General features: G+C 43.1%; 1 protein-coding gene across 4 annotated transcripts in view; it reads left to right on the forward strand.

Annotated features, from left to right (window-relative positions):
• The first annotated feature begins 6,187 nt into the window (after positions 1–6,187).
• Positions 6,188–23,300, forward strand: part of LOC138751585 (zinc finger CW-type PWWP domain protein 2-like) — an 85,320-nt gene continuing 68,207 nt past the window's right edge. For 2 of the 4 annotated variants that reach the window (XM_069914043.1, XM_069914042.1), the window contains exons 1-2: positions 6,188–6,341; positions 18,994–19,317. In XM_069914043.1, the coding sequence (XP_069770144.1) occupies positions 19,034–19,317 (284 nt within the window). In that variant the 5' untranslated portion in view covers positions 6,188–6,341; positions 18,994–19,033. The remainder of the gene's footprint in view (positions 6,342–18,993; positions 19,318–23,300) is intronic. The other 2 variants (XM_069914041.1, XM_069914044.1) reach the window with 2 other exon arrangements.

Below are 23,300 nucleotides of genomic sequence, written 5' to 3' on the forward strand. Positions count from 1 at the left end.
CACCTGCCAATCATGGGTTAGATCTGCCCACCTTTGAGGCTGATGTGTGATTGATCCTCCAGGTTCAAATCAATGGTTAGATCTGCCCACAAGTGAGGCTAATGCATGATTGGCCCTTTCACGTCATTTGGATGAGCCCTGCATTCAAGCACATTGTCTCTCCCACCCCCTCTCTCTCTCTCCCCTCCTGCTTGCAAACCATCCTTGAAGCCCAGGCTACAGAGAGCTCTGGAGGGCCAACTGCAATGGGACAGGCATGGATACCGGGCAGTGGTCAATACTGGAAACCAGGTTTATATATATCTACATTTTAGTTTTAACCATTGCTGAGCTCCAGGCTGCAGGCCAAATGCAATAGGCCCATCCCGGATTCAGAGCAGGGGCTACTCTGAAGACCAATTTTATGTTTTACTCGTTTATTTGTTACGTGATATACTGTGCTTGTGGGTGGTGGATGGTGAACAAGCTAAACCTTCATTTATCAGTATACCATACCTGTGGCTGAGGGTGCTGAACAAATTAAACCCTTGTTTCTCGTTATACTGTACCTGCGGGTGGTGGGTGCTGAACAAGTTAAACCCTTGGTTATTCATAAAATCATGCCTGTGTTGGTGGGTGCTGAACAAATTAAACCCTCATTCTCACTGTACCATGTCTGTGAGTGGCAGGTGATGAAGATTTTAAACCCTCATTTCTCAGTATACCGTGCCCATTGGCAGTGGGTGCTGAAGAAATGAAACCCTCATTTCTTGGTATACCATGCTTGTGTGCTGTGTGAGTGTGTGCCCAGTTGTGAATTCCCCTGTGGGTAAATAAAGACCACTGTTTGTTCTGAACACATGTCCAGCCTTTATTGTCCTTGAACCCGTCAAATATATTCTGAACAAACATTTGGCACTGCAAGCAGGGTTCAAGGAATTTCAACTGGACATGTATGGTCATGATGTTTTGCCACAACACTAACCGGGAGAGAGTGAGTTTCTTTCATTCACAGGATGACTCATCTGTGGACACTGGAAGCAGTGATGATGGCACTGAGCGGTGGTTGGATGCATGGTTGACAAAGGTGCCAACAAAGCCAACAACTTGAACACTACGAAGAACTGCTGCAAACACTCATCCCTGCTGACATTGAAAACAGAGACTCTGGGGAGGTGGGAACTCTCTGGCTCCATGGCATTTGATATTCCTGTGTTGGGAAGGTAATGATCATCCACCTACTTTGCCCCATTCCAGTAACGGCCACACATTTGGTGACCCTCAGTGGAGTGGGTGGCTGAAGGGCAGGCCTTTCCCGTGCATAATCCGGCCAAAATAAAGTCCTGACTTTCAGAATGAGTCCCCAAATGGTGAGCAGGTCTTGGGAATATTTGCGCAGATGGTACAACCAGCACTTGTCGGAACAATCGGGGGGAGTGTGACCTGGAATAATATCCAGGAATAAGAAGGTCCACAGTCAACTGCCGAGTGAAGGTGGGTACTCCCTGATGGGCTAAGTGGCACGTCCTGGATATGTGGCTGCCGTGCCAACTCCAGGTTACCCATTGGATCGTTCGGCGGCTGCTACCTGGAATGCGTGCACCATATGCCTCAATAATCTAAAGGAACACCTGGACGAATGGCCACCGTAGTGGAGACGCTGGACAATGAGATGGCTGTGGCACTTCGGCATAAGGAGGAGTCAGGATAGCGTTGGATTACCTGCTCGCAGATGGAGGGAGACACTGAATCTGTTGTCGGTAAGACACACTGCACTTGTATTTTGGGCCATTTGGGGAATACCACTCACTCGCTGTACATGAGAGTCAGTGAATAAATTAAATGAGCCAGGGACCAGTCCCTTCAACACAACTCCCCAATGGGAAGCAGGTGGACCTGCGGGGCTAAGGGGAAATTGGCAGGTCATCAGTGGGTATGTGCTGTGTAATGTAGATATGTCTGCAAGGTACTTGTTTTCTAAATGGATTGGCATGGTGTGGTGACTTCTGAAGGGTGGAATGTAGTGTAAATTGTAGAGAGTCATGTGGCCTCTCTGTTTGAAACCTGGTGGGAGTGTGAATTGTGGAGTCACGTGGCCTTCCTGTCTGCCATCTGTTGGGAACGTGAATTGCGGAGAGTCATATGACCCCCCCCCGGTTGGAGCTTAGTTGGAAGTCACTCCACCTGCCAATCAATGATTAGATTTGCCCACAGATGAGGCTTATACATGATTGGTCCCCACAGTCATGTGGACAGGTCCTGCATTGTAAAAGCCGGGCATGTGCAGCCTCTGTCTCTGCCTCACTTTGTTTGCTGTTGTCATTAAATTAATCCTGAAGCCCAGGCTGCAGGCAGCCCCAGAGGGCTGACTGCAATGGGCCAGGCCTGGACACTGAGCCATGGTCGATGCTGGAAACCAGGTTTATGTTTATGTACTAATTTTTTGTTACATGGAATACTGTGCCTGTGGGTGGTGGTTGCTGAAGAAGTTAAACCCTCGTGGGTCCAGTATGTTACTCTGTGAGTGTGCACCCATTTTGTTCATTACACTTGTCCACCCATGATTCTCTTTGAACTTGTTAAACATTTTCTGAACACAATTTCCAATCTTATGGATCTCCCAATGGAGTTCAGCAATCTCTACCTCTAGCTAGTCTCAACTTGAATTGGTCTTCCCAGTGAACATAAGAGGTCATGTGACTTTCCCAAGTAAGTATTTATGATACTAGTATTAAGAATATCTTTCAAAACAAAATATTAGCCAACCTCACAGAGAATGCCTATCACTAGCATTATTTACAGGTCAAGCAAAATAACTTCATTTTGAAGACACACGAGAGACTGCAGATGCTAGAATCTGGAGCCACAAACAATCTGCTGGAGGAACTGAAAGAGACAGCAAATGCTTTAAGATGCTGAGTTCTTCCAGAAGATTATTCATTGTGAAGGGATTATTCAAATAGACTGCAGATTTAAAATCCTATTGGGTATTGTTGCATGACTGATTCTAAACTACTCTCCATACTCCTGGATCTTGGTCTCAGCACTCCACTTTGCAATTGGATATTCAACTTTCTGACCTGCAGTCTGCAGTCAGTAAGGATTGGGAAAAACACCTCCTCCACAATAATCCTTAATCTAGCATCTTGGTGTCAAGATGAAAACTTTTCCCTCAATGTCAGCAAAGTGGGATGGACTACATACTCCTGTCTGTTTTTATAGTGCTGACGTGGAGACAGTGGAGACTTTTATAACTTTTTGGGAGTAAATATCGCAATAACTGGTCCAACCATGTTGATGCTATGGCCAAGAAAGTGTATCGCTTGCTTCAGTCTTTCCTAGCAGCTGTCCTTTTGATTTTAACCCTTCTTCTGCCAGGGGGAGACTGTGGTGAATGTCTGCCAAGCTGCTTGTCTCCCCCAACCTCTGGCGAGCCTTGCTGTACTAATAATGGCTGTGCATTATCTCTACTGTTAAGGACACTCCCCTTGGATATAACTGTATATGCATCTATTGTCTTTCATTATTGTACCATGAGTTTCTGCTAATAAAAGCCATGATTATTGTTTGACCACATCGTCTTTGTCTACTTCATCAACTGGCACTCCACTCTATTGTTGCACTATGTCGAGGTTGACATGTCTGGATGGCACACAGTTTTCTTTTACTGTATCTCAATTAACATGACAATAAACATTTCAACTCAACAACACCAAGGTATACTCAATGATGTTGCCAACTGAATAGTAAACAGTGTTTTGGCTAATAAAAAAACATTCAAAATTTTCATCATCAGTGAGGTAGACATTGGTGTATTCTGTCTCCACTTTGTGTGAATATTGCTGAGCAGTATATTGGTAGAATGGGAGATGAGTTTTTCATTCAGAGTAATTGGCTTCTCAGCTGTATATATCCCAGACTAACATACAAATAGTAATGCAAGAGTAATGTGCTTGACCCTTCAAGCCTATTGTAATTTAATAAGACCATACCTGATATGAGTGTGAACTCAATTTGGATAACCATCTACCAATGGAAATATTTCATCTTTTTGTTTAGCAAGTATCTATATACCCTTTGCCTTAAAACAATTAAAACACTCTGGTTCTGCCATTTTTTGAGTTAGAAACTTCTAAGTTACACCCTCAGCAAATATACATCTAATTTCTGTATTAAACTTGTGACCCCCCCCTTAACTTTTAAACAGTGACAACAAATTCAAGAGGGTTCAACATGGTGAAAAATCCTACCCTGTCAAAATCTCTCAGGATCTTGTTTTAATTATTCCTCTCAAACCCATTTCCATGTTCTGAAAGAGTCTCTGACCTGAAACATAACTGTCTTTTCACAGATGTTCCATGATTTTTGCATTTCTAACATTTTCTGTTTTCATTAACTGCACTGCTAAAGATTTTCCTTAAATAAGAACATCAGAACTGCACACTGTAGTACTCATTTCTATAGTCTTTTTTTAAAAAGTTTTTCCTGCAGAAATGGAGCATACTACATCTTTCTACATTATTTCCCATTTGTCACAATTTTATCCACTAACTTTTCCATGTAACTTTTTCATTCCATCTTCACAATTTTACTTCCTACCTGCCTTTGTGTTTATCAGCAAATTTGGCAACTGTGTTCAGTGACATCCAAGTCCTTTATATAAACTGCAAAATTTGAGGTCCCAGCACACTCTCTGACACGTTCTTGTCAACTGGAAAGAGAACGATTTATGTCAATTCTTTATTTCCCAATCCTCTATACATATGAATGAACATTTAATTTATGCAATAATCTTTGATGCAGTACCTTATAAAATACCTCCTGCAAATCTATAAAAAATACACTAGTTCTCTATTATCCACAGCACATTACTTCATCAAAGAACTTAAATTTATTTATATTTTTGTCATGATGTTGAAAGAGCACATGTAGCCAATCAAATCTCTGCCAATTCTCACAGCAATCCCACTAATCCCATTCTATCAACCAATTCTATCAATTCTCCTCCCACCTACCTGGATTATTTACAGGAGCCAATTTATCTTGAAGAAGGGCTCAGGCCCAAAATATTGGTTATATATCTTTACCAAATATGGAAGCTGCATGACCAGCTAAGTTCTTCCAGCACTTTTTGGTGTTTTCTTCAATCACAGCGACTGCAGATTTTAATGTTTCATGCCAAATAATCTCTGAATTTTTTTGGAATGTGGGAGGGTGCAGTCAGAGAGAAGATATGTCAACTTGATGCAGATAGTTCCAGGGTCAGCACTGAACTCGCGTCGCTGGTTCTGTGTCTGAGGCAGTCGGTCGACTTCCTTTACGACTCCTCCTCAAAACCTGATTATATTTCTATTTCACGGCTACAGACCTGCCTCATCGAAATGCCTTTATATCCCTATCTGGTTGAAAATGTAAATATGATGCTGATTTCAAGTCCCTCTTTTGCACCCATCATGATTTTGTAAATAAATAGCAAGTTTGTCAAGATGCTTCTGTCCCCATAGACTCCACCACCAATCAGATTGAGTCAGGTTTCCTACTACATGGTGATCTAAATCTGCCCAAAATCTGAGGTTGGCAGTCATCCAACAACAAAGGCCAGGCCCTGTTCCCAGTGATGCAGCAAACTGACTTTCGCAGTGTTTTCAGACCTCGAACAAGATCATTTAAATTTTGTCACCAACATTTGCTGAAGCAAATTTTCAACAAGGGCTCAATGCCCCCAGAACACACTGAGAGCAAGGTTATAAATTCTAACTGTAACTAGTCCGTTTCAGGACTCATCTGGATGGTTTCTCCAGCACTTTCTGTGCATTGGACTAAACGGGATGATTTCTTTGATCTTTAATATCCTGTGAAGGATATTAATTGTACTGTATGGCAAGAATATTCAATCGTTGCTCGTTTGGAATTGAATGCAATTATGAACAAGGCACCTCTTCCGCTCTTGTTGATCTGATCGAGTGGGCGTGCAGTAAACTTTCCATTCGAAAGAGTACAGGGTATCGCCATGAACAGGGCTCTGGTTCGGACTGTTTGACGGCGCAGACCCTTCCCGCCCGTTTGATCTCCATCAATTGTTCAAAACAGAACGAAGTCGCCGCGCGCTGGACTGTGGGCGGCGGAGCAGGATCGAAGCGCGTGCACGCCGGGGCACGGGCCCCGGACGTTTTTGGGCAGGGTGCAAGCTCGCGCTGGGCTTCGGGCGAGACCGGGGCGCCGCGGAAACCCAACGGATCGGGCGGGAGTGCGCGCTTCGTGAGCAGCGGCGGGGTGGGGGGGGAGAAGGCCCGAAGGACACCTGCAGCGGAGCACATAGGCCAATGCTCTTAAAGGGTTCAGCTTCTCCAGAACTTGGGCAGGTAGGGGCAAAATGATTGGAGTAAAGGCAGAAAATAAAACCACGTTGTTCCAGAAGTTAAACAGGAAAGTCTGCGGACGCTGGGCTCGAGTACAATGCACTAATGTGCTGGAGAAAATCAGTGCATGGGAAAGAGTAACCACCGTCGGGTCTGAGTCTGAGCCCTTCGTCAACAGTTTGGCAGTAAAAAAAACTGTGTGGGATGGTCAGACATCGGAGGTGACACTGTTCACGTTGGGGGTGGGGGTGGTTTGTCAGTTGCACTGAAGTGTCACTCAACAGCCCTTCACCCAGAGGAGGGAATCGTCAAAGGTTTGGCAACTGTCCAGATATTTCCCCATTCACACTGTCCCTAATTTCACCTTGCCAAGACATGACGAATACTGGACACCGGAGCCACTTGCTGGGACTTGTAATTTGGTTTGGATGAGATGCGAAACTATGAGTAACCCTAATCTTGATTTACCCCTGTTGGGCACGATCAGTTGCCCCAATAATTGCAATGACAAAGACTTGAGGGGAAAGCTCGGCTTTATTGCACAAAACACTTGAGCTGGCCCAGGGCCAAACGAGGGAAGGGAAAGGTGGCCCGACCTTGATGGCCTTGGGTCCCAGTGGAGGAGGCCAGGTAAGAGTGTCATCGGGGTGGGTCAGCCCGAGCCAATTAGCATATACAATCCATACCATTACAACCCTTAACTTGCTGAAAGTTTGCTCTTCAGAATTTATTGGATCTGTAGCCAAGCTGTTGCTTTACTGCTACATTGTAGTTCAATTCAAGTCCTAATCCGCTAAGTTATACTTATATATTCAAATTTTCATTCTTGTTTACAAATCTGTTTCTTGTCCTCATGAGTTCTGATGCAAAGTATTTTCTGATGTCTCTAAAGATACTGCTGGGCCTGCTGAGTTACATTTGTAACATTGACATTGACCCAACAAAATGTGGAAAATTATCCAGATGTAACTTCGCAAAAAAAACTGGAACAAACCAATCCAGACACTACTGTCCGTCGTTCTATTCTTGATCATTAGTAAAGTAAAGGAAGGTGCTATAAAGCAGCTCGGTGTGGGTTTCATTCAGATCACTTGGCTTCAGGTTCATCACAGCCTTGTGGCAAGTGTGCAACGAAGAGCTGAATTTGAGAAGTGAGCTTGACTGCACTTGTTTGAATGGGATATCAAAGAGCCCTGGTTAAAAATGAAGTAAATAGGAATCAAGGGGAAAACTTAGCAAGATTCCAAATAAATTAATTATGATGGCAGAAAATCAATTGTCTCAGCTCCATGATATTGCTGCAGGTTTTACTCCAGCAAGTAACTTATTTTTTGTTAAACTGCTTCATCAATAAACTTTCCATTATTAGATGAGAAGTGACTATATTACCGTGCGTTTGTGCCATGTGCAATTTCATTCACACCTCTTCAGAAATTAAAACAATCCATGATTATAGATTATATGCAATAAACTATGAATAAATGGAGATATGATTCAATATGAGACAAGTCACATTTGCACATTAGTGCCAGACAATAAGATTGTGTTTAATGGAATTAACACCACTGAGTCCACCACATTTTGCATCCTGAGTTCATTGTTGAACAGAAGTTCGAAGTACCAATCATGTAAAAACTGGAGCCACCAGGGTGACTAACTTGTAATAAGTATTGGCCTCAAAGTTTTTCCCACCATAATCGAGGTGGGAATTAGCATTATAATGGAATACATGTAATTCCAATGTTTCATGAAGGATTCGCACCACCCGGCGCACAATCTGTTCTTGCTGCTACCATCAGGAAAGAGGTATCGGTACATAGAACAATACAGCACAGTTCAGGCCCTTCAGCCCTTGATGTTGTGACAACCCATATATTCCTTCTTTAAAAAAAGGTACTAAAACCTCACTACCCCATAACCCTCCATTTTTCTTTCATCCATGTGTCTGTCAAAGTTTCTTAAATGCCCCCGCAACTCTCTGTGTAAAAAAAAAAAACATCCATGAAGTCTCCCCAAAACTTCCCTCCCTTAACTTTGAACATGCATCCTCTTTCGTTTGCTGATCCTGCCCTGGGAAACAGATGCTGGCTATCCAACCTATCTATGTCTCTCATTATCTTGTAGATCTCTATCAAGTCTCCTCTCATCCTTCTACGCTCCAAAGAGAAAAGTCTCAGCTCTTCTAACCTTGCCTCATAAGACTTTTTTCACAATCCAGGTTACATCCAGGTAAATCTCCGCACCCCATGCATAGCTTCCTTATCCTTCCTATAATGAGATGACCAGAACTGAACACAATACCCTTCAGTGTGATTTCTACTCCTGTATTCAGTCCCTCTATTAATGAATCTCAGCATCACATAAACTTTAACTATCCTATAATCCCCAAATCCACACTCTTAAGTAACTGACTATTAACCATGTACTCATCTTTAGTTTGTCCTTCCAAAATGCATCACCTCACACTTATCTGGATTGAAATCCATCTGTCACTTTTATGTCCAACTCTGCAACCTGTCAATATCCTCCTGTACCCTTTGACAACCTTCAGCTCCATCCATAACTCCTCCACCCTTCGTGTCATCCACAAACTTACTGATCCATCCTTCCGCCTCTGCATCTAGGTCATTTATAAAAATTACAAAGAGCAAGGATCCCAGAACAGATCCTTGTGGCACCCCACTAGTCACCAACATCCAGGTGGAATACTTTCCTTCCACTGTTACTCTCTCCTTTCTTCCTCAAAGCCAATTTTTCATCCACACAGCTAAGGTTCCACTGAGACAGCCAGTTCAGCAGTTTCTAGCGTTATTCCATAACCACACAATGTTTCAGTACAAAGAGCTGAAATAATGCTACATAAAGAATGAGATATGTCATCCTCTGTAATTCCTTTTTTAAAGAAGGAATATATGGGTTGACACAACATCAAATATGTAATTTCCCTTTCATTAACGTTTGGATATTCTAATTCATGGAACTGAGAACATTACAATACATTGCAGGATCTTCGTACCATGATGTTATGCTGACCGATATAAACCTGCTCCACCACAATTGAATTCTTTCTTACCTCACATGAGCTTATCTAAAAGTCTTTGAATGTCCTCCACGATCCTCAGCAATGCACTCCAGGCACCCCCTACTCTCTGTGTAAAAAAAATTACCCCTGACATCTCCCCTAAACTTTCCTCCACTCACCTTAAATTGATGGCCGCTGGTATTTGCTACTGTCACCCTGGGAAAGGGGTGTTGACTGTCCACCCTCTCTATGCCCCTCATGATCTTATAAACCTCTATTAAGTCGCTGCTTATCTTTTGTGCTCCAAAGAGAAAAGCCCGAGCTCTGTCCATAAGACATATTTTCCAACTTCGAGAACATCCTGGTGAACCCCTGCACCTGCTCCAAAGCATCCACATCCATCTTGTAATGAGGTGACCAGAGCACATTTTTCAAAAGTGGTGTCTTCCTCCCCAACCCCTGGTCAGACGCCACCACGCTCTTTCATCCCTCCCATCGGTCCGATGCCACCAAAAAATCACAGACTCACCTTCTGGTATGTGTTGTGCCTTTTTTATGTGCTCGCTCTCTCTAACTTTAGAACCTGGCTACACTCCTGAATCGGAATCATTCTGTTATTGGATTTTTACATTTTTTAACAATCCATCATGGCAGAAGTCCCTTCTACCCCATGAAACCCATGCAACCCAATTAGATCCAATTAACCTTTTAATCCCATGCAACTTGGAGGGTGGGAGGAAACCAGAGGATCCAGAGAAAATCCACCCGGGGCACAGGGAGAACATACAAAGTCCTTACAGATAGCATTACCAGGTTCTAATTAATTTAATTTTTTTATGCTGTTGAAATTCTCATTTGTGATTTTGTTATCTTCAGGTTTTTCTTTTTCCAACACTTTCCTGACTGATTTCCCTTGGTGTACCTTCCATAATCTAAAGCTTTACTGCTACATTGTAATTCAATTCAAGTCCTAATCCATCATTGGATTCCGCTAAGTTATACTTATATATTCAAATTTTAATCCTTGTTTACAAATCCGTTTCTTGTCCTCATGAGTTCTGATGCAAAGTATTTTCTGATGTCTCTAAAGATACTGCTGGGCCTGCTGAGTTACAGCAGCAGTTTGTTTTTTTGTTGAAGGGTGAAAATGATATCTCACCAGGAGTATTGCACACAATTTTAATCTTACCAAACAAAATATATACAGGTATTTTAATTATTGGGGTGTAGCAAAGATTCACCAGTTAAGGAATCAAGGGATATGGGGATTGATTGGGAATGTGGATCAATATTATTATTGCAAAATAGACTTAAGGTGTCAGATTAGTTATTTTTCTTCTTTAATATGTTTACCAATCCTGGATTTAGTGTTTATTTTTAGAAGCTAATTTGATTGACTACAGTGCCTTTGAGCTGCTGAGATGATTAGCATTAATCTTAAGGGGTTTTTATGCACAAAAGCTGCATTATCGCCTGCTCGTTTTTTTTAAAAAAAAGGCAAATTTACCTTTTATGCAGTCCTTTTATGCAGCCCACTTCCCAGGGCAAAAGGGGGCAGGATGTATAACAGAGCAGCAGCTGCCTTGCGACAGCCTTGTCAACTCGTTGCCTGACAGCCTTGCCTCCCCGCTCCCTTCTTCCTCCATTCTCTTCCCTCTCTATTCTCCTCCCTCTTTCCCTTCCATTCCCCCTTCCTCTTGCCCTATCTCCCCCCACCAATCCCACCACCCCGTTCCATTCTGTTGCCCTGCTGCCTGACAGCCCAGTCAGGAGCCGGCAGTGTGAGGGAGCAGGCAGCGTGAAATAGCAGGGCGGAGGAGTGGCTTGAGAGAGAAGTGCAGTGTGAGGGAACAGGACAGGGTTGAGGTAGTGGCATGGCTTGATGGAGCAGGTTGGTGTGAGGGACCGGGTGGTGTGAGGAGGTAGGCAGAATGAGGAGTGTGGTGGAGTGAGCAAGCACAGCCTGACAGCTTGAAGGCAGAGGAAACCTGTTTTTACAGAACGCTAATTTTCACTATGAAAGGGTGTTCATTCTTGCTTACACCTGATACATAGGAATATTTTGGGAAATGGCTGCATTACAATCTTTAGCTCCTGATAATTCAATGATAATCAGGGTTTAACTGATTCTTGATTGTTAATTGGCCATATGAGAGATCATTAATACAAATATCAACCGTTTCTCTCAACCAAAAGATACTAACAATTTTGTTTCTATTTCATATTTCCATAATCCATACACTTTCATTTTCATACCCCTTTTATTTGCCTGAGACTGAAATTGTAAGGATATAGTTATCTTTTATTTTAGCATTGATTCTGAAAATGTTTTTGTTTTCCACTGATAATTTGAAATGGATTTCAAATATTAGTCGAAGGTCATTCTTTATTTTAAATGGGTTACAATCAAACCCAATGATTCACTCCTTTCAAATACCAACCACATCAACATCTAAATGATTGAACAACTGTTAACCATGAAATGCCTGGCAAGGTGCTTTGATCCCTCATGGCCAACCTGAATGACAACTCAAAGGTGCAGGTACTGGTATCTGGAATAACACACAATCTACTAGAAATACTCAGCAGATCAAGCAACACCAGTAGGAGAAAATAGGAGACAATGTTTCAGGTTATAAACCTTTATCAGTGGAAAAAAGGCTAGCTCGTGTGATGAGGACAGGGTGGGAGGCATTTGTGGAGGTTGGTGAACCAAGGAAAGGTGAAGTATGTCAGAAAGAGGCAATTGGCTGGCAGATGCCAGACGAAAGAAGAAAAAGGGAAGGGAAACAAAGGAGTCAGATGGAGGAAGATGAGTCATATACGAAAAGAAAGGAACACATCTGCACCTAGTTGAGTGAACTAGTAACTGACTCTTTAATCAAACAGACTGTGCTACAAAAGGAACACTGCAAAAGCCCCCCACCTGCCGTGCTGCCTCACGGGAGTGCATCAGCGCACAATCTCAGGAGTGGTGCTCGCTCCCCGCAGTCTGCTCTTTAACCCTGGTGCTTCTCAGTGAGGAGGCAGTCTCTGTGCTGTTGTGTGTAGGCTGTGTGCTGTGATGATTTGGGCCCTTGTATAAAGGGCTGGACTGGACCATTACTCCACCCACCCCCCCCCCCCCCAAAATTGCAAATAGTTCTCACAGTTTTTGTTTTAGAGTTCTTAGGAGGGTGGCCATGTTACCGCAACCGAGGAGCAGGGAAAGGTTCAGTGCCATCTAAGTGGGCCTGTTTCAAATGGTCTATAGTGAGAATGTCCTGTCTACCCCCAACGTCCAGAGTAAAAACCACCCCATCCCTATTAAGCATTTTAAAAGGTCCATCATAAAGGGGTTCCTGGCTGGCCGCTCCTGACAAAAACAAAATCTGCAGTTTTCAAATCTTCTGGGGCATGGCAGGGTGGTGTGCCATGTGTGGTAGTAGGGAGTGGGCATGTGTTGGCTATGCTGTCCTTTAAACACTGCAGGATGTTCATGGTATTGAGTTGAGGTTCAGTGGAGCTAAAATGGAGGTCACCTGGAATGGCGAGTGGCATCCCGTAGACTATCTCGGCTGACAAGGTGGGGAGGCCTTGTTTGGGTACAATGAGGATGCCAAGCAGGACCCATGGGAGTTTGTCCATCCAGTTCGGGCGCTGGAGTCGAGCTTTCAGAGATGCTTTCAAGTGGCGGTGGAAGCGCTCCACCAGTCTGTTCACTTGGGGGGTGGTAGGTAGTTGTGTGGTGTAACTGGTTACCACAGAATTTTGATAGTGTTGATCACAGGGAGGAGGTAAACTGGATTCCTCGGTTGGAGGTAATATGTGAGGGGATGCTGAAACAAGTGACCCTCTGCGACATGAATGCTCACATGCAATTCTCTGTTGCAGGATGGCTTAGGGACCACCTCTGGCCAGCATGTGAAACGGCCAACCACAGTGAACAGGTTCCTCATCCCTTGGCAGTGGTCCTAAAATGTCCACATGGATATGGTGGAATCTGTTTTCCATAGATGGGAAGGGTTGTAACCGTGCCTTGGTATGTCACTGGGTTTTGGCATGTTGACATTGTACGCAGGTCTTCACCCACAGAGGACTTTGTGGTGTAGTCTGAGCCATACGAAGCGATCTGAGATGAGGCAGACTGTTGATCTGATGGAGGGCTGCAAATATCCATGCACTTGGTTGAACACTTGGCATCTCCAAACAGCGAGAAAGATGGGCCTCGGGTGGCCAGTGGACATGTCGCAGAGGCGTAGTGGTCTTCCTGATTCAGGGGCGAACTCCTGTACCTGCAGTCCTGTGATGGCCATGTGGTAGGCCTGCATGTCTGCATCCTTGGCCTGGTCCCTGGCTAATTGGGCCATGTCGATACCACCTGTAACCTCGGAGATTGTTGGGCGTGAGTGTGCATCTGCTACTACATTGGACATCTCTGCGACGTATCAGATGTCTGTAGTAAACTCCGAGATATAGTAAAGGTGGCATTGTTGTCTGGCTGACCATGTGTCTGAGATCTTCCCCAGCGGTTGCACCAGTGGTTTGTGGTCTGTGTATGCCTTGAATACCTGGTCTTCTAGGATGTACCTAAAATGGCGTATGGTCAGGTGCAGAGCTAGCAGCTCCCGATCAAAAGCACTGTGCTTAAATTCGGGTGGCCTCAGGTACTTGCTGAAAAAAGCAAGTGGCTTCCATTGTTAGATGACCCACTGCTGCAAAACTGCGCCAGCCGCTCTCTCGGATGCATCGGTTTTCAATGACAGAAGGGTGTATGGGTCTGGGTGGGCCAAGAAGGTGGCTTCAGATAGTGCTGTTTTGGTTGCATCGAAGGCTTGGAGTACTTCAATGACCCAAGTGGGAGCCTTCTCGTCCCTTTTGATGAGGTCAAATAGTGGTTGCATGATGGCTGCTGCTCCTGGGAGGAAACAATGATACAAGTTTGCCATACCTACAAATTCCTGCAGTCCCTTGAGAGAGGTTGGTTTGGGAAAAATGCAGATGGCCTCTATCTTGTCGGGCAGTGGCCTGGGGCTCTTGTGCTGGTCATTTGATGTCCCAGGAAATTGATGGTGTCCAAACCAAACTGGCATTTAGCTAGGTTGATCGTTAACCTATGAGCCTGAAGCTTGGCGAAGAGCTGCCGAAGGTGTCCCCTGTGTGTTCCTGCATTGGGGTTGGAGATTAGAATATCATATCGATAGACGAATATTCCCTCCATGTCCCGAGTCACCATGTCCATAAGGTGCTGGAAGGTCTGGGCCATATTTTTTAGGCCAAATGGCATACGCTCAAATTCTAAAAGTCTGAGCGGGGTGATGATGGCAGTCATTTGGGATGTCATCGCAGTGCACTGGGATCTGATAATATCCTTTAACCAAATCGATTTTAGAGAAGATCCAAGTTCCCCGGGGTCAAGCAGTGAAATCTTGCACTTGTGGAATTGGATACCGGTCTGGAACTGGTGCATCATTTAACTGCCGGTAGTCTCCACATGAGTGCCATGCTCCAGAGTTCTTGGGGACTATATATAGGGAGAAGACCCAAGGCTGTTTTAGCAGTGAATGATATCCAACTCCTCCATGGTTGCCAACTTGATTTTGGCCAGGATGAGCTTGTCCTGGGGAAGTCGTCTTGCCCTCCCGTAAACTGGTGGTCCGGTGGTCTCGATGAAGTGCTGCACACCGTATGCAGGTTCCGTTTCATGGAAATTCGAGGCTAGCAGTGACAGGAAATCGGCCAGTAGGGAGGTGTATTCATTCCGGTTGGAGGCATGGACTCCCATCGGCTGGAAATTTTGTTGGGAGTACGGTGAGGAGAAAAATCTGGAAGATTGCTGTGTTCACTAGGCAGCACCAGGTCAAAACCACCAGCAGTTTGTTGACCCGCAGAAAGTCTGCCCCTAGGAGGGCCTGACCCATGGGAGGCGACTGTGCACTCCCATTGGAAAACTGTGTCCTTGGTGCGGATAGTCACGAGTCAAGTTCCACAGCTGGGCACTATAGAACCGTTGGCTTCTTGTAAGGGGAAACCTTGGGGGTTGTTTCTCCGCTCAAAGAATGTGGGCGGTATGAGGCTGATCTTGGCTTCAGTGTCCATGAGAAACAGTCGCTCAGTCTTCAGGTCTCATAGTTACAGGAGGTCTTTACTGGTGCCAACCACCAAGGCTGGCCCGAACTGACAGCTGGCCTGCTCATTTTCCAGCGTCTGGCTGGGTGTGGATCCTGGGAAATTATGGGAGGACGCAATGACAGGCATTATGGACCGGTTCACGGTGGTAGTAACCAGTAGCCTTGTCGGGACGGTCGCTGTGCTGCATCTGTATGGCTGCCGGGGAGCAGGACTGAGTAGTCCCTGCCGGTGTGGTAGCACCCACCGTACAAATAGGTTGGACGTGGATTGAGTCCGGCTGAGGGGTTCGGAAAACCTGGTCTGCTTCCTTGGCCATGAGGTGCAGGTGAGCAAAGTCCATATTAGAGATGGCTGAGGCATCGTGAACTGGCAGCTTCGACAATAGGTCTTCAAACAGGAAACACTTGGTGTGTCTATCTGCTAATGCCACTAGTTCCTGCATAAAGTCAGAGGGGTTATGATCCCCTAGGCCCTGTGAATTAAGTATGCGAACAGCCTGTTCGTGCCAGCTGAGTAAGAAAGTGTCGAGTAAGAATCGACGAAAGAGGGTATACTTGTGTTCCATGGGCAGGTAGTTCACAAAAGAGCTGACTCTTGCAACTTTGACTGGATCCAGAATTTGGTTTCTTCAGCCGTTATGCCTCTTAACATGAACTGTGCCTCAGCTAGCTGCAGCCAACTGTGTGGTTCGTTGGCCCAAAATGGCATCAAGTGGACACCCATGGCGTTCACTGTAGCCAAGGCGGGAGCAGAAATGGCCATAAATGTGGCAGGTTCATCTCCGACAGCTTCAGGAGCCTCTAAAAAGCCAGTAGGGTCCATGCTGCTGCGTGCTCGGTCTCAAACTGTTGAAACCTATGCAGGGTCACCACTGTAACCTTGAAAAGAAAGGAACACATTTGCACTGAGCTGAGTGAACCAGTAATTGAATCTTTATTCAAATAGACTATACTATAAAAGCAATACTGCGAAACCCCCCACCCGCCGCGCTGGCTCATGTGAGGAGGCCATTGTCTGTAGGCTGTGTTCTGTGGTGATTCAGCCCCTTGTGTATGGGGCCCGACTGGACTGCTACAAGGGAATGGAAAAGGACAAACAATAAAAGTAGTTCAGAAGGTAGGGGAGGGATACATGTAAAATTAGAAAATTCAGTGTTTATACCATTGGGCTGTAGAGTCTACGGTGTCGACTACCCAGGCAGAATAACTTACATCCCGACCTCAAATTCACTTGATTCATCTCTGGCAACACTTTCCTCCTCCTTGATCTCTCTGTCTCCATCTCGGAAGACAAATTTTCTACAGGCATTTTTTACAAACCTACCAACTCCCACAATTACCTCAACTGCACTTCTTCGCACCCAGTCCCCTGTAAGGTTCTATTCCTTTCTCTCAATTTTTCCATCTCCATTGCATCTGTTCCCAAGAAGAGGTCTTTCCATTCAGATCATCTGAGATGTCCTCCTTAATCAAAAATCATGGCTTCCCCTCTCCCACTATTAATTCAGTCCCTACCCGGATTTCTTCCATTTCCCTCAGATCTTCCCTGCCACCCACTGTCCCTAGATGCAACAAAAACAGGATTCCTCTTCTCCTCAGTTACTATCCCACCAGCCTCCACATCCAGCATATCCTCTGTAATTTCCGTCACCTGTAACGTTGTCCCTTTGCCAGACATATCTTCCCCTCCTCCCCTCTCTGCCTTCTGAAGGGACCACTCCCTCTGTGACTCCATCATCCACACATCCCTTCCTACTAATCAGCCCCTTGGCACCTTCCCCTGTGACTACTGGAAGTGTCAAAACTTTCGCCAACACTGCCACCCTCACCACCATTCGGGGCCCAAAACAGTTCTTTATGCAGAGTGAGAGAACACTTTGCTGAGCACCTTCGTTCTGTCTTCATCAAAGACAGTGATTGGCCAACCATTTTAATTTCAATTCTGCATCTCACTCCCATACTGAGATGTCTGTCCATGGCCTCTTAAACTGCCAAACCAAGGCCACCGTAAATTGTAAGAGTGACACCTAATATTTCATCTGGACACTCTCAAATTGGATGGCATTAACATTGACTTCTCTGATTTCTGTATGATCACTTCCTGTTCTCCCTCTTTTCCCTATCCCTGTCTCCTTTCCTCCAGCTCGCCATCCCCTTCCCTCTCCATTCACAGAGCTATCCCCCACCTCCTGTTTTCTGTTGTGTTCTCCCTCCCTTATCCACCCTATGCTATGTAGCCTATGCTACTCCCCCTGCCCTTGTTCCCCAAGCACCTGCCTGCATTTTGCCTGCATTTAGCCTTGATGAAAGGCTCAAGGCCGAAAAGTTGGTTATGTATCTTTATTTTTCCTTTATAATGTATGCCATTTGACCTGCTGAGTTTGTCCAGAATTGTGCTTTTACTTCAATCACTGCATCTACAGATTTTCGTGTTTTACTGCACATTGTTGTTCCATTAATTGACCTCATGCTGGCAATGGAGAAGGCGAAGGATGGACAGGTTATAATAATCAAAGAATTTTAAAAAGTTACACAAACCTGTAGCAGTAGATTAATTAACAATGTATAAATTATCAGTATTTTGTTTTAACCATGTAAAGAATGAAAGTGCATTATTTACATCATACCTCTGTTATGTTTTAATTTTGTTTTTTTAACATTTAATCTTGGTGCAATACATTTGTGTTCATTTTTCCACAAATTCTGATCAATAATTTCTTCATCTCTTTTGCTTTGTTGAGCAAGGAAATTTGACCAAGTATGAATCAAAAAAAATGTTCTTCACCTTTTCTAGCTTAATTCTGCTCCAAATATTTTATTGTGCTAGGGGAACTCAGCAGGTCACAAAACATCAATGGAAAGTAAAACGTAGACATTTCAGGCTGGAACCCTTCATTAGGGATGCCAGAACACAGGCAAACACCCAAATAAGGTTTGGGAGTGGGGAAGTGGAAAAGCATATAGAGCACAGGCTTGCAGGTGATAGGTAGATACAGATGGGTGGGAGAAGGAGCTGAGATGCGACCGGGATAAGGAGCTGAGGGCTGAAAAAGATGCTCTCATAGGAGAAAGGAAGGGGCTATATAAAGGTTAGTGCAATGCTGTTACAGAGCTAGCGTCCCAGATTTGAATCTGGTGCTGTCTAATGAGTTTGTGCATCCTCCCCTTGTCTGTGTTGGTTTCCTTTCCGTGCTCCAGTTTCTTCAGGTTAATTAAGGTTTTTAGATGGCATGGGTTCATGGTGTGGAAGAGCCTATTACAATGCTGTATACCAACATTTTAAAAAAGGGGTGGGAAGGGAAAGAAGGGAGGAGTAGGTGTTGGGCAGAGGAAAGAGAAGTGGAGTCAGAGGGATAAGGGAAAGTGAGAGAATGATGGTAGACAGCTAACCGAAATTGGAAAAGCTGATAAAGATACTGACTGGTTGGAGATTGCCAAGATGGAATATAAGGTATTGTTCTTCCAATTTACCTGTGGATTATTGCAGATGTGTATTTTCTTTTTCATTTTTTGATTTATTAAGGTTTTTCAGACCTCTGAATTATAAACTGCGAATCAAAACAATGGATCTTAGTGATAACGAATTTTATGCAGATAAACTATGGATTCAGTGTGAATATGAAGATTGCTTGAAATGGAGGCTTTTGGCAAACAAGGATGTTACATTCGTGGATTTAAGTAAACCCTGGTACTGTCACATGAACAATGATTCCTGGTTTAATTGTTGTTCTGTGCCTGAAGAGAGTTATCCTGAGGAATCTGAATTTCACCAACATGGACTGAAACTTGTCTATTCGCAACTTCCTGTGGGAACTCTGGTTCTAGCCAAGATGTCTGGATGGCCAAGGTGAGGTTCACCCATAGAGTGAGGAGATATTTTTCAAACTGCAGTTATTTATTTAAAATGATACAGTGCTTAGAGCTATGTAGTACTGAGTATTTACTTTTACAATTACATTAACAATAGCTAAGCAATTAACCCAAAAATGGATCATGTAGTAGAGCCAGCAATGTGTAATGAAATTTCATGAAAAATGATATAGAAAAAAGCGAAATTTGCGAAAAATACTTATCTCATTGTTTTATTTAATTTTTAACATAAAATAGTGCTGAAATTTAAAAAAAATTCTGTTTCCACAAAGATTGTAGGTTCAATTTAAAAATTCACTGATGTGCTGCAAGATTGTAAGTTGGATGACTTAAACTACATTGCATTATGAATTTATCTTGGGCTGTACCATGATTGTGAATCAGCAGTCTGCTGTGGTTGTCATCCAAGAGAAATTTATATCCATTAGGAAGTATAATTATGCCTGTTGTGATTTCAGCTGAAAAAAAATGATGCAAAAAGCTTAGAATTTCTTGCTTTCCACTCAGTTGATTTTTTACAAAAAAAGTTATCAAATCAAGGAATTTAACTATTGCATACCAGCTTTAATTTAGGCAGTTATAAGTATACTGAGAATTAAGGAGTTTAATTACAAAGCAGGCAAAATAAATCTGTATGAAGAATAAAATTTGTATAAGGGACTAATTGAATTTAAAAATCTTGACAAAGAGGTTTGAAGGGTTATTGAATGGGTGCAGGTCAGTGGGACTAGCAGAATTATGTTTCAGCACAGACTAGAAGGGCCAAATGGCCTTTTTTCCGTGCTGTAGTGTTCGATGATTCTAACTTCACTTTATGATGTCAAAGTAGAGGCAATATCAGCAGTGGTGAACCCTGCACATCTTTTTATGGTGCACAGGCATGATGTTGCAGTGCTGCTACAAAAGAAGGGAAATTTTTAAGAAGCTAAAACATACTCAAAATCATTTTGAAACATTTTGAGTCCAAGGGCATGGAACAGAATTATATTCTTCACAATGCATAAAAGGTTGATGCAAAACCTTGCACAGATGCAGAATAAAAAGGATAAATTTTTAAATCGTCAGCGTCCTGCAGGCCAATTAGCTTGACACCCGTCATTAAGGAACTATTCAAAGTGGTATTTAAGACATTTCTCATAACACTTAAAATCAAGTTAATCAGATAATTTCATTGGTTTTGTGAAAGGGAAATCATGTTTGACCAATGTATTAGAATTCTTTGAAAAATCATATGTGCTGTGGGTAAATGTGAAATGTTGAATGTACTGCATGTATATTTCCAGAAAACAATGGATATTGTGCCATTTTAAATGTTATTATGGAAACAAAATGTGTATGATACAAGAGAGCATGCTTAAATGGAAATGTGCCATAAAGATAGGTGCTCAGTCTTTAACTTTTAAAATTGATATCGTTGACTCATATGAAAGCACCAAAACCTAGTTGCTAAACTTGTTGACATAAATACTGCCGGGAAGTAAGTTGTGAAGCGGGCATCAGGAAATATAAAAGTGATATAAATGAGTTAACCAAAGTGAACAAAAATGTGGCAAATTGATTACAATTTGGGAAAATGTGAAATTGTCCATTTTCAAGAAAAAAGGGGCTACAAAAGGGATGGGCTGCACTTGAACTGGAAGGGGACCAATATCCTGGCAGGAGGGTTTGCTAGAGTTGTTGGGAGGGTTTAAACTAGTTTGGCTGGTGGGGTGGGGTGGGGGGGGGGGGGGGGAGGAATCAAAATGAGAGTGAAGAGATTAGGGTAGTAGGGAGACAGGGAGCTACAACAGAGAAAGAGGAAAATAGAAAAGAGTCAGTTAATGATGACAAAAAGGAAGGGCAGGTGAGCAGGCAGGAGAAAGTGCTGTTCAACAGGAATACAGTAAAAATGATATCAGTAGTGGGACTAAGGACACTGTACTTAAATGCACATAGCATTAGAAAGAAAGTAGATGACTTGGTTGCACAGATTCAGCTTAGAAAATATGACATTTTTGCCATTACTGAAACATGGCTCAATGAGGCATGTGATTGGGAGCTCAATATCCAAGGGTACACAGTGTATAGGAAAGATAGGCAAAGGTAGTGGTGTGGCTCTGATGGTAAGTAATAACATTAAATCAATAGAAAAAAAGGGACATAGGGTCAGCAGCGGTAGAATAATTATGGGCTGAATTAAGAAATGAGAAGGGTAAAAAGACTATATTAGCAGTTATATACAGGTCCCCAAAAAGCAGCTGGAAAATGGACGATGAGTTACAGCTGGAAATAGAAAGGGCATCTCATAAGGATAATGCCAAAATAATGATGGGGGATTTTAACATGACAGAGGATTGGAAAGGGTAGGAAATTACTGAATCCCAGGAGAGAGAGTTTGTAGAAAGCTTAAGGGATGGCTTTTTTTTTTAACAACTTGTTGATAAACCCATCAGGGGATCTACAGTTCTGGATTGGGTGACATGCAATGAATCTGAGGTCATTAGGGAATTAAAGATATTAGAGCCTCGAGGAAATAGCGATCATAACATGGTTGAATTTAGTTTCAAATTTGAAAGGAAAGATGTCATCGGGTGTATCAATTTTTCAGTGGAATAAAGGAAATTAAGGTGGCATAAGAAAGGAACTGGCTCAAATTGACTGGAAAAGCAAACCAGTTGGAGGGATGGCAGAGCAGAATTGGAAGCTATTTTACAAGTAATTAAAAAAATAAAAAAATGCAGGATAGATATATTCCAAGAAAAAGTAAATTTGTCAATGAAAAGATGGCACCAATATGGCTAACAAAGAAGTGAAGGCTAAGATAAAAGCAAAGGGGAGGGCATACAAGGAAGCTAAATTTAGTAGGAAAACAGAGGACTTGGAATCTTTTAAAAACTTTCAGAAAGAGACAAAGAAAGTCATTAGAAAAGAAAAGATGAATTATGAAAGGTGGTAGACAAAAAATATAAAAAAAGGATGCTGAAAGTTTAAAAAAATATAAAGAGTAAAAGAGAGACACGTGTAGACATAGGACCAATTGAAAATGATGGTGGGGAAATTATAATGGGTAATAAAGAGATGGCAGAGGAACAATCAATATTTTACGTCAGTCTTCACTGTGGAAGATAATAGCAATGACAGACAGAGGTTTCAGGGAGTAGAATTAGATGAATTTAGGATTACTAGAGAAATAGTGCTCAGCAAGCTGAATGGATTAAAGATTGATAAATCTCCCAGACTGGATAAGGTGCACTTATGGGTACTAAAGGAGGTAGTTTTGGAGATTGTGGACCCATTGGTGATGATTTTCCATAAGTCAATAGATTCTGGCATGATTCCAGAGAATTGGAAGGTTGCAAATGTGGTTCCGCTGTTTATGAAAGGTGGGAGACAGAAAAAAGGAAACTATAGGCCTATTAGTCTGACGTCAATGGTTGGGAAGGTATTAGCGTTGATCCTCAAGGGCGTGGTTATGAAATACCTAGAGATGCATGACAGGATAGGTCCAAGTCAGCATGGTTTTTTGAAGGGTAGATTCTGTCTGACCAATCTATTAGAATTTTTTGAAGAAATCTCAGGTAGGATGGACAAAGAGGAGGCTATGAATGTTGTATATTTGGACTTTCAGAAAGCTTTCGATAAGGTGCTGCATGTGAGGCTGCTTTGCTTAATAAAATGAGAGCCTATGAAATTACTGGGACTATACTTGATTGGATAGAAAATTGGCTGATAGGCAGGAATTAAAGAGTTGAAATAAAGGGATCCTGTTCAGGTTGGCTGCCTGTAACAAGCGGTGTCCGCAGGAGTCGGTCTTGGGGCCACTATCGTTTACAATTTATATTAATGATTTGGATTGTGGATTGAATGGTTTTGTGGCCAAATTTGTAGATGACACCAAGATAGGTGGCGGGGCAGGAAGCGTTGAAGAAACCGAAAAGTTGCAGAAGGACTGGGCAAAAAAATGGCAGATTAGATACAATG

Source organism: Narcine bancroftii, chromosome 1, assembly GCF_036971445.1.
Source record: "Narcine bancroftii isolate sNarBan1 chromosome 1, sNarBan1.hap1, whole genome shotgun sequence".
Taxonomy (NCBI): domain Eukaryota; kingdom Metazoa; phylum Chordata; class Chondrichthyes; order Torpediniformes; family Narcinidae; genus Narcine; species Narcine bancroftii.